Source organism: Macrobrachium rosenbergii, chromosome 16 (genome assembly GCF_040412425.1).
Source record: "Macrobrachium rosenbergii isolate ZJJX-2024 chromosome 16, ASM4041242v1, whole genome shotgun sequence".
Lineage (NCBI taxonomy): Eukaryota > Metazoa > Arthropoda > Malacostraca > Decapoda > Palaemonidae > Macrobrachium > Macrobrachium rosenbergii.
Genome location: NC_089756.1, coordinates 51,975,279 through 51,993,127, shown reverse-complemented (window position 1 = coordinate 51,993,127; position 17,849 = coordinate 51,975,279). Strand labels below are relative to the sequence as shown.

The 17,849-nt window shown below is 38.7% G+C and overlaps 1 protein-coding gene across 5 annotated transcripts in view; it reads right to left on the bottom strand.

Moving 5' to 3' along the window:
* Positions 1-17,849, bottom strand: part of LOC136847436 (stomatin-like protein 1) — a 184,341-nt gene that overhangs the window by 84,320 nt on the left and 82,172 nt on the right. For 4 of the 5 annotated variants that reach the window (XM_067119126.1, XM_067119128.1, XM_067119130.1 and 1 more), the window contains one exon: positions 10,966-11,022. The exons of the other annotated variant lie outside the window; for it this stretch is intronic. In XM_067119126.1, coding sequence (XP_066975227.1) covers positions 10,966-11,022 — 57 coding nt within the window. The remainder of the gene's footprint in view (positions 1-10,965; positions 11,023-17,849) is intronic. 5 annotated transcript variants of the gene reach the window in all.

Sequence of the window (17,849 nt, the reverse complement as noted above, 5' to 3'; positions counted from 1 at the left end):
ATGCACCACACTTTGATGTAGTGAAACAGAAATATAGTAATTCCACTTCCCCTAGCAAACAACCTCTACCAAAGAAGGAATTTCATCCTTCTATAAGTAATATAGCTCCTCAGCCTAGGCAAAGGAGCTCCATCCCTTGAATTAGCTTCCTGAATTCAGAGCTTGAAATTGTTCAAGCTTCAGAAGCTTCCTCTGTGGGAGCTTCTCAAACCCCTTCTTTAGGGGCACTTCAGGCTTCTTGAGAAGCCTTCCTGGCCTCATCTGTAGAGGCATCCCAGGCAATCTCACTCCCAGATTTAGGGAATCTTCCACAAGAGAGATTGCAGGCTTCTGTATCTCATGTGGCAGAGGTACATCAGATAAATATGGAATATGAAATGACAAGTTATAAAAGATTATGTACCCATTCCCCATCTCCTCCTCTGTCACAAGGCAAGGGAAATGTAAAATTGTGCCATCAAAATAGTCTTCCTCCTCTGAGAGAATAGACCACCAAGAAAGGCTAGTATGACCAAGTCTCCCTCAGGTAAGCCCTCTCTTTCAAGGGTCTCATATTCTTCATTTGGTCAGCCAACTGAAAAGGTCTCTTCATAATGGCATCTTTTGATATCTTGCAGTGGAATTGTAAAGGACTGCGTACATGTGCAGAAGGGCTAAAAGTCCTGTTGAGAGAGAGAAATTCTGGTACTGTATAGTGCACCTACCAGAAACCAAATTAGGCCCTGAGATTTTTAATCCTGGGCATAATTATGAGATTTTCTCCTCTGCTCCTCCTGCCAACTCCCATGCACTTGGGGGAGCTGCTATTATTGTGAGAAAATCTTTTGAATACTGTCAAACACCCCTTACTACAAATTTACAGGCACTTGCACTAAAGATAGTTTTAGACAAGCAGATTAATGTTTGTTCCATCTACCTTCCTCCTAGATCTGCTTTTTCTTGGCTACCATCACCATTCATGCTTCTAGGAGATTTTAATGAACACAATCCGTTGTGGGGAGGTGATCGTATAGATAATGGGGAAAAGTGATAGAGAAAGTTATTACAGTAATAATTATGATAATATTGTGCTTCTGAATGATGGTATGATGACTTACCATAACATATATTTTAATTCCTATTCAGCTATTGGTTGGAGTATGTTTCTCAGACATAGCTTTAGATTTTAACCGGTCTGTTGATGAATATCTGCACGGTAGTGATCACTTTCCTATCCATTTGAAGTTTGCCAGGAATGTTCCTACAGAAGCACCACCAGAATGGAAGGTAATGGAAGCAAACTGGGTGAAATATAAGGCGGGTATAAAATTAGAAAAAACTTATGAATCTTTTAAATGCCACTTAGAAGCATACAACTATTTTTCAAAAACAGTTTTAACAAGTACAGAGGCTGCTATACCAAGAACAAGTGGAAAACTATGAAGACCTGCTGTCCCAGGGTGGGATAAGAAATGTGCTTCTCTCAGAAAAATTAAAGGATGCTATAAGTAATACAAGTCATATGGCACATCTGCTGCTAAGATAATATATCAATGAGCTATAACCAAACAGCATCGATATTTTCTTAGTGCAAAAAGAAATACAGTACAGTACATGGATATATACATAAATGGGATTAATTCAAAAACTCCATCCAGAATAGTTTGGAAGAAAGTAAGGAAGCTTGCAGGGAAATTTTCTCCTCCTAAAGCACCCTCTCTAAAGGTTGGAGATTCACTAATTGCAAGTCCCAAAGATGTAGCTGAATACCTAGGTCAGCACTTTTCCAATATTTCAAGTCCAAATACTTATCCCACCAACTTTCAGAGGATTAGGAACTCCCAGGTTCCTTTATTTTTATCTGGTGGTAATGAAGCTTACAATGCTAAATTCTTTCTTCATGAGCTACAAGATGCCCTTTCTTCAATGGATGACACTTCTGGTGAGGATACTGTCCTGTATGTAATGCTTCGACAGTTACCAGAGAAGGCAAAAATTTACCTCTTGAAGATTATTAATAAAATTTGGGATACTGAAATCTTACCAAATGGATGGAAAATTGCTGTAGTAATTCCAATTCAAAAACTGAATAAAGACCTTCATCAAACTACTAGTTACAGACCCATAGCTCTTACTAGCTGTGTACGCAAGCTGATGGAGAAGCTGATCAACTCTTGTTTAGTCTGGTATTAAGAAACACAAATTACTTTCTCTGCTCCAGTTTGGCTTTCACAAAGACAGATGTACCCTGGACCCACTGCTAAGACTTTCTAATCAAATTCAACAGGGCTTTGTAAACCAGTGCCAGACAATTGGTGTACTCTTTGAAAAAGCTTATGATACAACATGGTGTCATGGAATTATTAAGCAGCTACATAAATTAGGCATAAAAAGAAATATGATTATGTTCATTAACTCCTTTTTAACAGACTGGTCTATAAGAGTAAGAATAGGAAATACTTTGTCTTTCCAATTCAAACTAGAAGAAGGTGCTCCACAGGGGTGTGCTAAGTGTAACTTGCTTTGCTGCTGCCATTGATAGTTTCATAAATGAAATTTCAAATCCTGTATGGGCCTCACTTTTTGTGTTGATGATTTAGCTATGTATTACACTGCATATGGTGCTGAATCGGCTTGCAGGTATTGACAAAAATCCATCAACTCTATCTCTAGATGGGCAAAACAAAATGGCTTCATGTTTTTACAAGTAAGACAATTGCTGTTCATTTTACTAGGTGTAGACGTCAAGAAGCTGTACCAAATTTGAAACTTGATGGGTGTGTTCTACCATATGCAGGTGACGTAAAGTTTTTAGGAATTACTGTTGATTCCAAACTCACTTGGTCTAAGCATATTGAAAATTTTAAGTAGAAAATAAAAGAATCTCCCAGACTTTTGAAAGTGATCTCTGGCTTTAACTTGGGGCTGCAGATAAGAAACCTTTGCCACAACTATATGATGCACTATGTAGATGAAAATTGGATTATGGATGTCAGATTTATTCATCAGCATGCAAAAGTAAACTCCATGAACTTGATGTAGTCCACAATATGGGTTTTTGTATTTGCTCTGGGACTTTTCCAACATCTGTTGAGAATCATTTATGTGGACACGCACCAACTTCCACTTGATTTACAACGAGAGGAGTTAGGCCTCCGACACTTGATGAGAATTAAAAGAAGCAGAGAAGCAAAGAATGCTTGTACCAAAAGAGAAATTGATATAAATATAGTTCCCCACTTTGATATGAAATCTCTATTCGCAATTATATATTAAGTAAGTGGCAGGAGCAATGGTCATCTCCCCTTCTTGCTAATACAGTAATAAGAAGTTAAAAACTATTAGACCTCAAATAGGATTTTGGCAATCATCATATCAAGGCAACAATAGGACTGAAGTTATTCTAACAAGGCTGAGGATTGGTCACTGTCGACTGCACACAGTTTTCTTCTTGATGGTAGTAGTGCTCCAGTGTTTGTTCACTGTGATAGCCCTTTGGTTCACTGCACTAGGTATGCTAATGAGAGGCAGATGTGCCATTTAGATGGTAAAACCATGACAGAAATTGTAGGAGACAACATTGATGCTGGCCCTGTTTTGAGTTTTTTAAAGGCTTTTGGTTTTTATAAAAATATCTTATAATTTTAAATAGATATGTATTTTTTTTCTTATTTATAGCAGTTTTTAATTCCATTAAAAATTGAATATCTTCAACTTTACCATTTTAAACACTGATCTTTAGAATATCAATTTTAAATTCATTATTTATATCATTTGCATTTTCATTCGTTCTCATCATAGCACTGAATGACCCTGTGGGTCCCAGTGCTTGGCTTTATGCCTAAATCACATATTCCAAGATGGTGTGGCAATGGGATCCACATTAAGAATTCTAATTGCCAACTACTAATGGGCAACATAGAGGACAGGGTCTTCAAAATGATACCCTGCTCCACCCCAATACCACCACTAAGTTGACAACACTTCGTGAGAGTCAACATCGAAGAGTACAAAGAAACCATAAGAAGAACTTTGAATGAGTGCTCTGTCCTCCAGTTGACACATGAACAAAGTGCCCTCCACTTCCTGGATACTTGCATACAACAGACTTTGACAGGGTACGCCACTGCAGTTTACAGAAAACCAACAAATCCAGGTCTGTGCTTCAATGGCTCAAGTGAGTACTTGGACATGTGCAAGATATCTGTAGTGGATACTTTGTTACATCATGCCCTTGTGCACTGTTCTACTTGGAAGGACACTACTAAGGCAATTGAGGCATCTGCACAGTTGCTCATCAACAGTGGTTTCTCAAACAAAATGGTTGAATAGAATGACAGAATTACACTAAATAAGTAGCGTGCCAATGAAAACTCACCAACAGAGATGGCAAAAATTACAATCAAACTCTGTTTCTAAAACCATATGCACCAAAAATACCTGGAAGATAAAAGAGCCATAAAAAAAAATACTAAAAGAGAATGTCACTCCCATAACAGAGGATGAGACAATCCAACACATAGAGAAAGATTTGAAGAACAATAAAAGTAATATCTGTGAACTTAATCCCCAGTGGATGGATGCCACCAATCACTCATCAGGATGACGAGTACTAAGCTCTCAATGCATCTCTCAAGTCACTTACAAGGAGGTACCATATTTAATCACTACAAATATGAACATGGGAGAGGACCAGAAGGAAAAGAATTGATTAAGGCAATAAAAATTACAGAAACTGCAGCAGACCATCAATGTCTGACACTTCTCTAAACCTTGTATATCCTACAATCCCAGCATAAATAATATAAATGACACTGAATTTAAGAAGAAATGTAAGAAATCACTTGGAATCAAATACCATCAAGACTTGAAGAGAGAGATAGAGAGAATGTATGATCAGTACCACCACATGAACAATCTGCCATTCCTGGTTTATCAGAAAACAACATAGGCTGACCTCACACCCAGATGGAAGAGAGACAGACAGAAAAAATCATGAGTAACCACTGTCACCAAATACCAAGAGGGAGAAATAAGATGAATAACACACCCTACATCAAAGTGAGCCATTACATCAGTCGCACCGTGGGAAACACACCAACAGAAACCCAGTATCTTAGGGTGTAAGCTTTACAGCAAAAATGTCTGGTGTTATAACTAACCAGTGACAATTCAACCTGCCTAGACTTCCACCAATCTTAAACTTCCTCCTCCACCATATGCACCTGTACACTTTTGTATTCTATTTGTTCTCTCTGTAGATGACCACCTGTGTGTGCATCAAAAAGTAGGAGTTTATAAATAAACAACTACAGCACTAAATCTTTCCAAGTCCTTTGGGAATTTCTTACACAATCTACCTACCAAGTAAAATAGAGGAGACTATATAAGCTGAATGCCATTGAAACAGCGACATATAATTATTATTAGCATACAAGGAACTACTGTATTACATATTGACAATTGTAGGAGACAAAAGACCTTCTTGTGTAAATCTTTTAAACATAAAATTTTGAGTTGGTAGCCTAATACACCAACAAATTTTACACATGGATCTTTTTCTCGCATATATATTTTTTTTTTTGTCATTACTGTATGAGGAATTGACCATAACATTGCATTCTTGATGGAAAAGGAAAGCCCTTTTGTTTGAATAATTTAGAACCTTTGGGATACACTAATCCCACAAAGGTATGGCCTAATGTACCCGAGTCAATATAATTAAGTTTTTTGCATGGGTAGACCCTTGAGAATTAACCCATTAAAGGATTTACTTTGATTAAACTCCTGGGCAATAGTGCACAGCCTTTTTTTTAATATTTTTATTTATCACATTTAGCAAAAGATTCATTTCCTAAAATGCTGAGATTGTTATTTGACAAGGCACCTTCAGCCAACCACTTAATTTTCATGTCCTCACAAATATGTTATTCGACAAGGCACCTTCAGCCAACCACTTAATTTTCATGTCCTCACATTTGTATATCATTTAGGTAATTTAAGTCTGTTCAGTGACTGCCTTGCCAACAATGTGCTGCAACTACACTCCTCTCATCATTTCGAGCAATAGCCCTTCTGTCCTGATTTCCAAATTCTCACCTGTCTCTCCAGTGTAAAACTTATTGCACTGTTTACAAGGTATAATGTGTACTCCAAGAACAAGCCTTTCATTTGTAGAGGAAGGTTCCATTTTATTGACACAAACTGTGAGTGTGATTTTATCCCATTTTTTTGACCTCCACTCTTCATCTTTAACCATGCTATTTTCACTGTGAAGAGCATATGCATTTAACTGCACAAAATCATTGAAGTGTGGATAGAACCCATATTGTGCAAATGAATTAACATCAGATGTAAAGCAAATATCAAATTGAATAGAGAAAAAATAGTACATTTATAACATTTGCTAAGCCAGTCAAGCTTGCTCAGTACTGTAGGTATGCTGATTGTCTTACTGTAATTGTTGTTTGCTGATGGCTTACTGATGTTGAGGAGGTTCTCAGAAGGAAATGGGGTAATACTCTTATGATTCACCCTCAGTCTTGTGATCTTGTGACTGAGTGTGATCTGACTTTTAGTGCCATACAAACTGTAGTTACATTTTTTCATATGTGGTAGGGCTCATGTCTGCTACTGAACACTCAGGAAAACGTCTGTGGAAGCACTTAAATCTTTTATTATCTTTTATAGTAGGCAAATCTTTTATTATCTTTTATAGTAGGTAAGTTAAATGTGTGAGAGAGCAAGAGATAGGGAGATCAATGGCCCATGATTTAGTTGTATGAACATCTATACAGTACAGTACAGTACAGTACACCATTGTTGATGGGTCATCACTAATGTTCCATTAGTAGAGAAATAAGTTGCTTTAGTATAGAAGGGACTACAGCTCTTCTTACACAATTTGTTTACTCTAGAAAATATAGTACAGTACATACATACATAAATACAATACAATAGTTTACCACAATTTTTAGGGACCACTTGTGTGGTAGAACAGTACATGCTTTTTTGTGATTTCATAGTTCGGATATCATGATAAAGATCTTAGGTGAGACATTTTGCTTCCTAAAGCACTGTGCTTATGGATGTACTTCAGGCAAAATATATTTATTGGAATTGTTCTTTTGCTTCAGCACAGTATTGTTCCTAATTCAGTGGATTCTGTTGATTTTATTTGGAGATAGCCGAGCTCTGACTAAGCTTAGGAATACTTACAGGCAGTCCCCGGTTTACGACGGTTCCGGCTTACGACGTTCCGAGGTTACGACGCTTTTCAAATATATTCATCAGAAATTATTTCCTGGCTTACGACGCATGTTCCGGGGTCACGACGCGTCGTACGCCGATCCGACGGAAGAAATATGGCCCCAAAACGGCAGAATAATCATAATTTGAAGGTTTTTTGATGTAAAACAATAATAATGCAGTTTACATCGTTTTCAATGCACCCAGAGCATTAAAAGTAAGGTTTTCTTATGATTTTTGACGATTTTCGACGATTTTCCAGCTTACGACGATTTTCGGGTTACGACGCGGTGCAAGAACGGAACCCCCGTCGTAAACCGGGGACTGCCTTATTCCCTTATCCACATATTGCAGGTGTCTATACAGTACCTCCTTTGCATCTATTTGTGCAGTTAAGAGAAAGATTACTGTACAGTATTTCACAAAATACTGTGTAAGGTGAAAAGACATTCCCTTTTCTCTCTCGTTTCTGTGATCAATGCATTTATTTTTTAAACTTTTTACCCCCTCATCAAAATATGTACAGTATACTGTACCCAGATAATGTGCTATGTTGACAGTGTTGCATCCAAGCTACATATGCTTAGTCCTTTGAAGAGCATTTCTTCAGAACTGTATATTTATTTATATCCATGATCTACCAAAGGAGTTTTATTGTAGATTAAAAAATAAACCTTAGTGAAACCCAAAGGGGTCAGTAGTGCTGGAATACATCCAGTATATCCATTCTTGGAGTATTTTTACCACTCCCATAAAAACACTGCATGGTTGCACAGATAATGCACTACTGTACATTGACAATGCTGCATCTCAGCTATTTATACCCAGCTATCTGATGAAAAGTGTCTTTGCAAAAGTTCTTGTATTTATTCATCCCTTCCATATACTACCAAAGAACATCTTGTAGGAAAAATCAAATAAAACCAAAAGGAATCCGTGGTACCGAAACTGTCATGCCTGGCAAAATTGTGAAATCAAGCGCACATGGCAGTTGTTGGTCCATGGTTCAGCTCTCACTTTCTTCTTCCACAAGCAGGTCAGAGGTAAGGACACATGCAGAAGCAGAGGTAGAGACAGAGGAGGAGGAAAGGAGAAGCCAGTTTCTTTTTCCCTAACACATGAATGCATGGTTTAACCTCTTCTGTCCCCCTTGCTTGGCTTGGGAAATAAAAAGAATGTGATCTTCACTAGAAGTTTGATCACTGTTTTTCAGAATTGCAAATTCATCACTAATATCACGTTCTTCTACATCATGTACAAAACAATCTGGCACCCTCAGCTATTTACTAAGGATCGAGGAATGCTGTATAACCTACTCAGCTGTAGTAAACAAAAGTGGTTTGACATTTCCACTGGTGCTGGAAATTCAACAGCATCTTGTGATTTCAAGTGCTCTTTCCCTGCAAAACAATGCTGTAACACATGTACTGTAGGTATTTCCCACTGACTTTTTACAGTATTACTTCATGAACAAACACAAAATATCAAGGATTGACAGAGATTCAGTAAGAAGACAGTAAGATCAAAGACCTCTTATCTGAACAATACCAGTGGCTGTAGGAGACTGCTTGTGTATGCTGCCCAGCCAGGCAGCCTTGAGTCCTACTCTCAAGCAGACTACTTCTTTCACATAACACAAGCATCTTGTGACATTACAGGTTTCATTGTTGTGAAATGTAGATGCATTTACAATGCATTTATTATAAAATGATTTTAATCTGACATAACGTTCACGTGTCACTGGAATCTCTGAAGGTGAGGGTTACCATCTCAAAGGCGCTAGACATAAAGAATAACAGCAGCAGCAATGAAGGGGAAGAGAGTAGAAGGTTACCTTATCAGAAGAGACATTCAATTTTGTTGAGAGATGTTTCCTCTTTAACAGCTTCAGTCATGGAGTACCATGCCATGTACAAGAACTCATAGGCAAATAGAGAGTAAATTCTGCTAAACAGCCCATCATCTATGACCTGTTTCAGAAAATTGCTAAAAGGGCCTCAGTCTTTTCATCTATAACTCATACCTTCGACGGCAACGGCCCTTGAGTCTTCTCTGTGGTCACTTTAAGAATCAAGTGCAAAATTTCACCTGTTTTAGTGGATGACCTTGAGCTCAAGGTTGAGGCTGATGATCCCGAAGCCTTGGAGGTTTATGATCCAAAGCCCTTTGAGGTTTATAATCCTTAGCTCTTGGAGACTGATGATCCCAAACCCTTGAAGGTTGACAATTGAGAGCCATGCAGTAGGTCCCTATACTGATGTAGATCTCTCCCACCAGTAGCCTGCTTGTCTCCAGGCAATACTGTACAGAACATCTCTATTTAAGTATAGTAGAACTTAGGGAGCTAGTCACTAATTGAAGTGTTATGTTCTTTCTTAAAATGTCTGGACATCAAATCAAATAATTTCACTTTCCAGAAAATAAAGAAGAAAAATGGAGCGTAAAAGTAAAAAAAAAAAAAATAAAAATCCCAGGTAATCTAGCTAGAGCAAAAACAAATGTAAATTTACAGGATTAGGTTTTGAAATCTACTTTTTGCTGACCCATAACTATACCAAGAGGCTAGACATCATGGGATCCCATCTTTGGAAACCTACTTGTCAAGTACTGTAAATGGCCATGTTGCTTGTTCTATGAGAATGAGTGTACATTCTGTACAGTGATAATTCTGGATAGTTTCTTGACTTCAGCTAGTGAAATGGGCTTATGTAAAGTACTGGGTTTATCAGTTGTACAAACAGATGTAGTTTATCTCAAGGCTTCTGCATTTTCAAGTTTAAACAAAATTTTTAGCATAAAATTGTAAAGTGCATTGAGTGATATAATATTCTAATTTTCCTGCTTTGGGATAAAGATAAAAAAAATCATGGTAAGCCCTTTTCTTCCCTTGTACCTCTTCTATTAAATCTCTCCTTTTTTCCCTTTCTGATTGATCTCGCACCATCTCATGGATAATGTAATGTGCTACCTTCTCCTATTAGGTTACATCCTACTTTTCTAAATTAACTTAAGCCAATCCTTTAAGGTGAAGTTGAAAGGATTAATTATCATTCAAACTGCAAACATTCTAGCATGCTGACAGCAAGGTACACTATGCATGCCTTATTCTCTCAATACCTAAAGCATTCGTATTTACAACTGCCTGTACAGTACATATCTCCCTTAGTCAATATCCAATGAGATCTATCAATAAGCACAGCTATAGATCAAGCTTCTGAAACTGAGCCACAAAATATTTTTCATTGCACAGTACTGTAATCTACTCACTATGCACAATTTGAATATACAGACAGACTTCAGACTTGATCTGAAAGAACAACCCAATTAGGAAGATCAGAATAAACTTACCCGAAAAAGTCTGGGTTGTAAGAAGGGAAATTGAAATTGACTTTAGTAGATAGGTAACAATGCTGATGTAATGAAAAATATCAACTTGAAAGTATCAGATAAGCAAATTGAAAGTAAGTCTAAAGCAGAATGGCTGAGGCATTATTCACATACAATCAAACATTACTACTGGGTGCTTAAACCAGCATTCTAAACATCATCCTATGCAGAACAGCTTCTGAGGACTTGATCCCCATTAACTCCCACCAATTGCTGCCTGAGCCTCATTTTAAACCCTTCTGTATCAAGGTGTTTAAAATACCTGGCCAAAGAGAATTATATTCATCATTACCCTTTCAATCAAAAAGACATGCAGTAATGCAAATATACGTGTTGGTGTGTGATGAATACCTTGGTTGTTAAGCTGCTTAGGAGGATGAGTATTTCCGTCTGATAAACCCAGCAGATCTGTGTGACGAAGATATGGGTAAAATTAGGAAGTCTCCAGAAAACAGTACCCCATGGACAAGATCATGGGTGATGATAACGGAAGATAGTGACTTGCATACAGGCTTGAGCTAATAAAAATTCTTAAAAGCAAGGCAAATTAGAATAATGTTAATAAAACAAGCTAAAATATCTAAGATGCACCAAAACCTAACAGGAAAATTTGTTTGAAATCAGAGCAAATAAAGTCAAGCTATGATATGAATTAAAGATTTCTAGACTGTATATGATAACTTGATCTACAGTACTATTAAACTTGGAAAAAAAAAAGATGTCATAATAACTATATTCTCTAATGTACATACTATATTTATCAAACATACTTCTGCATGAGGGCAAAGATTGTTAAATAAAGCCCATACTATAAAAATCACAGGACACCATTCCTTACCAGACAGTAAACAACTGCAAGCTGACTGTGTCCCCGCCATATTTTTTTTTTGTGCAAGTATACAGTAGATAGTGAAATTTTAATTAGGTTTATTCTTACAGTTCACTTTCAAGTTTGATATGTGGTGCCCACATAACATCCCCATTTCATGCAAAATGTTCCTATTGCACACTTCCTTTTAGTTTACCACCTCTAATTCTTGTGAAATGCAATAAACTAAGTTTGCTTTTCTGTCTGGTAAAGTGCAATTCATTTCGCACCAGTGAGGTACAAATCTGCAAGCCACAGCATGCCAAAATAATATACAAAATATCATACAACCTTCTGCAATTCAACTCTTGATGAGAATGGGTATACAAATGGTCATTCATATAAGGCATACTCACACAGAAAACGGGCAATAATGCAGAGTGAAAATCTGATAGTCAAATGTATATGTTCTTGAGCTACTTAACCAAAGGTAGTTCTTTGCTCAACATCAGAAATCGATTTGGAAAAACGCTAATTGAAGAGTCATTAAATTCCTATAAGAATATCTTCTTAATTATTTGTACCACAGTGCCTTTAATTAAATTTTTAGGCCATTATCATTAGAAGCTAATCTAATTAAAGATCTCCAATATGGTAAAATTATAATCGGAAGAATGCAGAGAATGAATGACCAAATAAGGCATTAATTAATACATTTATACATGAATAAAACTAAGTAAATGTTTTTTACCACAAAATCATGACATATAATTAGTCCACATTCATGGTCTTGGAGTCCCTCAGACACTTCAGTGCTTCACCTAAATGACAAAAAAAGTGGCAGCAGCCCTATGCATGCACTTACAAACACCTAGATAACCAGCACATACATAACTGTCGTACTTGTCATCTGCCTGCCCTGTTGTACGTGGTTTATAGAATTCCCTGGATCTTTACTGTATCATAAAGCAATGAATTTACATAACCACAGCAATTCAGTTCATCAAAATTCATCTTTTCATCCATTCACCCTCCCTTACCCTGAGAGATAAGAATTAGTAATATATTGTTGAGGTATGTATTTTCATTACTGAATGCAGAGTTTTCTGAACGTTAGCTAGCAAGAACAGTTTTTGTAAAAAAAATTTTGTTAGTGTATGTGGGTGGATAACGCAGCCTTTGCGTAAGGTAAACTGAGTTTCTGGTATTTCCAGTGTTTCTTGGTATTTAGGTTATTTGATGTCAGTAGGTTGAACAATGAACTAGTTAGCTAATTTAGATTTTGCATATACAGTACTACATTTATGTTTACAATTAGAATTTCTAGATAAGTGTTTGAGAAATAAATATTTTATTTCCCTGTTCTCTTTTTTGCAGTACAGTATTTTACCATGGTGTGACATACAAGATTCATTATTCATCAATCACTGGACACTTAAACATACTGTACAGTATATGAAACTACTAAGTAAAGCCTATATAAACAAAGCAGGAAGAAAACTCATTAAGTCTGCATGAAAAATACACATCAGGTAAAATTTGCAAAAATAACTGCAATGGGAAAAGATTGATCGTTAAGTACAGAAGAACCTATTATTCAACAGAATATGATAATAAAAAATCACTTGCTAGACTGAATAAGCAGGCCTGTAGCCAGGGGGGGGTTCAGATAAACCCCCCACAGAGCACCTGGAGTTCCACCTGGCCAGTGTTGCGAAAATGGACACAAAAGTATCATTTGGATACTTTTTTAAATCACTGTACATTTTTATGATGCTGTTAAGGAAAGATCCTTGTGATTAGTCACTGTTGTGGGAGTCCAGCAATTTGAAACATGCTGGACAAACTGAAACACTGTTGCAGATTTTTTCTGAACAGCCTGAAGAGAATGGCTTTCTAGAAAAAGTTGTGAAAGAATGTGTCAAAGACATATACAGTACAAGCGAAAAGCTCTCTTAGACCTGTGCGAAACCTGCTGGGCTGAGCATGACAGTGCCTACCAGCATTTCCTTAAAGGACACACATTTATTTTCCAAACTTTAGAGATGATAGGCTATGGACTAGAGGACAAAGAGGAGAAAACATTCAAAGATTATGTGGACTGGGAGTCCCAAAATAAATCCGAGGCACGACAGATCCTCTCAGGAATAACCAGTTTTGATTTCATCACTGTTTTTGTCACAGTGGACCAGTACCTTTTTTTCACACATGGCAGGAATCACTGTGAAATTACAAGTTCCACTCTGGACATCATTGATGCCCACCATCAAATAGATGATGTAAAAAAGATAACCAATTGGAAAGGGAAAGTGTGGATAAAAAGGATGTTGGATACAACAGAATTTTTGAAATGGCAGTGGAAATGGCAGAAAAAGTTGAAGTTGATCCCTGCATGCCTTGCATGACAAAAAGGCAGCAACACTGAAGTGCTGTAAAGACAAAGGCTCCTTTTGAGCACTATGAAATGAATCTGGCAATCCCACTTCTGGATTACATCGTATAGAACTTTCAGGAGAGCTTTTCTAAACTCTCAATCACAGCAACTTCACTACTTGGAATTGTGCCTTCTGTCATTTGTGGTGAAAAAGAAGTGAATCTGAAAGATGCCATTGAAACATACAGCTCTGACCTGCCTTCGCCAGAACTGGTGCCCCAAGAGATCATGCAATGGAAGGTGAAATTCTCAAGGGTTCCAAGTGAAAACAGGCCTGCTACCCCAGCAGCAGCAATAAAGGAGTGTGACCCACACCATTTCCCCAACATTAGGATTTTACTTTTAATTGCATGCACCCTACTAGTCACATCCTGCGAATGTGAGTGGAGCGGCCAGTGTTATGAGGCGCCTTCACACATAAATGCATGCCAGCATGACTGAGGGCAGACATACATCCCTGGCTCTCCTGCATATTTGCTATGACAAGGAGGTAAACCTTGAAAGGGTTGTTAAGCTGTTTGCAAAAGACACAAGGTGAATGCAACTGGACTTGCTAATTATAAATAAAGACTAGGTACTTACTCTGTGCATGTTTATCTTCATTAAATTACTCAAATACTGTACATGTTTGTTTATCGTGCTTTGCTTTCTGGAAAGTACAGTTGTGTACAGTGCGAACAGTACTCCTAAAACCCTGTAGCTTACGGGGTCTTTGGCCCCTGGACCCCCCCCCCCCGCACCAGGGCTCTGCCCCTGGGCCCCACTGGCGGTCTAGGCAGCCCCCACGCCCCCGCCTTCAAAGTTCCACCTTACACCAACTGAACCCCCCATTGTCAACCTGGCATCGAGCCTGATAAGGTAGTCCTAAACAAACAAGCCTAAGATAGTGAAAAACTGACCAGGTGCTAATTAGAACACAGTGATTGCTAAATAGCTTATAATATAGTAATTATTAACCACTAGCACTCCTAACACCAAAAATCCTAACTAGAGAAAGCTGCAAATAAAAAAATTACTTGACTATATTGAAATTAGAATTTGACAAGAACAAGAAGGTAATGCTAGCTGAAAAATGAGCAGTTGCTTTTCCTCTGAACTAAAAGGAAAGCACTACTTACAAATCCTTTTTGAGAAATAGCAATCACTAGCTTAAAAATCACTGAGTAACAAGAATTACACCATCTCTTTACAAAAGAAAAATTACAGTAGACGATGACGAGACAAAGAAAATAAGGTAGTTCTTTCTTTCCATTAATGCTTTTATTAACTACAGTCAAATTCAAGTGTTAAAGCACCAGAACTGGTTGTATTTCTACATGTGTCAGTTTATGTTTGCAATTAGCTGAAAGTACTGTACTATCTGGCAACTTTTTTCTCTTGGTAATTCCATCTGCCAGCATCTGCACAAGAGTACTATACCAAGATAGAGTTAGTGCCTCTTTAAGCTTGAAATTGTGTCGATTTTTGTTTTGCATATACATACTTCATGCTAACTGCTCCAAAAGACAATCTACTTTTGCACCAAGAGTAATACAGTAGATTAAATTCTTGATGATGATTACAGTGGTGGATGATTTTAGTGAAAATGAAACTAGAGATTCATCCTATTCAGAATCATTGCACTATAAGGCAATGGTAAATGATAATGACATCATCACTTTGCTGGGTAGCAGGTGTACTGTCTGTCATGCAGGAGATTATTGTTGTTATTTGGGGATTCTGGAGTGAGATATATACAGTGTAGTTCAAAATAAAGAAAACCCAGATGTTTTATAATTTTTTAGTTACTGTGAATGAAATTAAGATTGTTCATACACGGAACATACCTGGGTCTTAACATTAGGATAAATCTTCTGGCACCAGCTGGAAACTGGTAAAAATAAAAACAAGAATTGTTCATGCAAGGAATTGGTGGCGTCTGGCATCCATCAAGAAGATGAGATGGGAAGCGGCCATCTACCTGATCTCAACCCCATATGTCTTATTTTTCTTCTTACAGCAATAGAGAGAGGTCATTTCTTTCACTCCTTCCTCTCCATAGCCTGATGTTTTTGTCCTTGTCCATGTTTTTTGGTTTTTTGTGATCAGTGTTTAGTGTGCCTGTGTTTTGGTTTTTGTCATGCAATCCCAAAACCCTGCTAAAAGTTCCCTTAAGACTCGGAGAAAATGTCCTGGTGTAGGCTCCTATCCTTGCTCGCGTTATATGGCTTCCTTTGAGACTGACCCCCATTCAGCTTGTAGTAGGTGCAGATCAAATGATTGTAATGTGACTAACCCTTGCCCTGAGTGTTGTTCTTGGCCTCCTGTGCAGTGGAAGAGATTTGCCATGAAGGAGCAGCACGAGAGGAAGTCAGAGGCGCCATCTTGGGAAGGATTTTCTCCTCCTTTGATGGGTGTTTCTCAGGTTCCTCATTGTTCTGCTTCTCCCCTTGCTTCTCCTTCCTTGTCAAGTTTGTCTCCTTCCTTCTCTTCCATTGATTCATCTTCGGGAGTTTTGGGAGAAGGTCCTCTGAATACTGTATGCCTCATGCTGCCCCATCTCTCTCGGGGGGTTGTTTCCCCTCTCGGCAGAGTGGGGGCAGCGCCATCTTTTTCCTCTGTTTCAGGCTCAGATGTGCAGATGTCAGTTGTTTGGACTTCGTTAGGCCTATCTGGGGTACCAACCTTAGATGGCCTACTGTCTCATTTCATGTTATTACTCATTTCAGTGTCGGCCACCATGACAGTTCCCAACCCTCCCGGCCTTCACTCTACTGGTTCTCGCATTACGCCTTTTAGCGAGATGCCATTGGTTCTCTCAATGCATCATCCTGGGTCAACTCCTGCTCAGCTTCAATTGCTCCCACAGATCGCGTTCAGAGTTTGTCTTCTCCCGTGACATCACAGCCTAGTCCTACTATGACATCATCTGCGGTTGTGCCATCTGCTTCCTCTCTCGTTCAAACTGTACGCGATACTGTTGACTTGGCCCTTTGAGTGAATTACGACCTTTTCTTAAGAGGAGACGGTGTAGATCTCCTTCGTCTTTGTTGTCTTCTTCATCTTCGTCATCCTCTTCTTTGTCGTCTGCTCCTTCTGTCTGTTCCCGCATCAAATGTTGGAGGATTAATGACTGTTGCAGCTCCTCTCCCCAAGAAACAGAAGGCCATCTCTTCTTTGCCTTTGGACCATGGCCATTTTTCTCCTGCACACGTACATGTTCCTGTGGAAAATGTGTCTTGTCTGTCATCCTTTCGCCATCAAGAATCTCGTGCTGAGAGACTCTACAGTTGTTCTTTCATCTCCGTGTCCTGTTCAAGTTAGGAGGAAGGACGACAAGGCTCCAATCAAGAAATCCCATGTGGTAGAACCTCCTAGAAGTCCTGTCAGGCCTATGTCTCCTAGACATCTTCGTTCCAAATCACAGTCGCCCAGAAGAAATTGTGATTCCTCTCCTGATTCCCTTGGACATGGAGATGTGAATAGACATGGCCGTCTCGGCCTTCATGATTCCTCCTGATTCCCTTGGACGCGGATGTGTGAATAGACACAGCTGTGTAGATGGTGACAGACGTACAATTAGTCACCGCTGTAGAGATGGATACGACCGTGGTTCTTCATCTGACTCGCTGCTTCGCCATTCTCGACGGCGTTCCTCGTCGCAATATTCAAGAAAGGACCACCGCTGTCGTTCATCTTCCCGCATCCACAGCTGTTGTTTGCCTTCCTACATCCACGACCATCGTTCGCCTCCCTGCATCCACGGCCGTCGTTCACCTCCCTGCATCCGCGGCCGCCATTCGCCTTCCCACATCCGCAGTCGTCATTCATCATCTCGCATCCGTGGATGTGGGCTACAGGATGATGCATGTCTGTCGTACAAGGAAGGGTCTTCTGTGTCTCAAACCAGTGATCGAGAGCTCTCTCTTTCCTCTGCTTCAAAACTGCAAGCTCCCGTAAAGGTATTAGGATCTGAAAGATCTTATGCTCCAGTTCTAAACCCTATGAATCCTT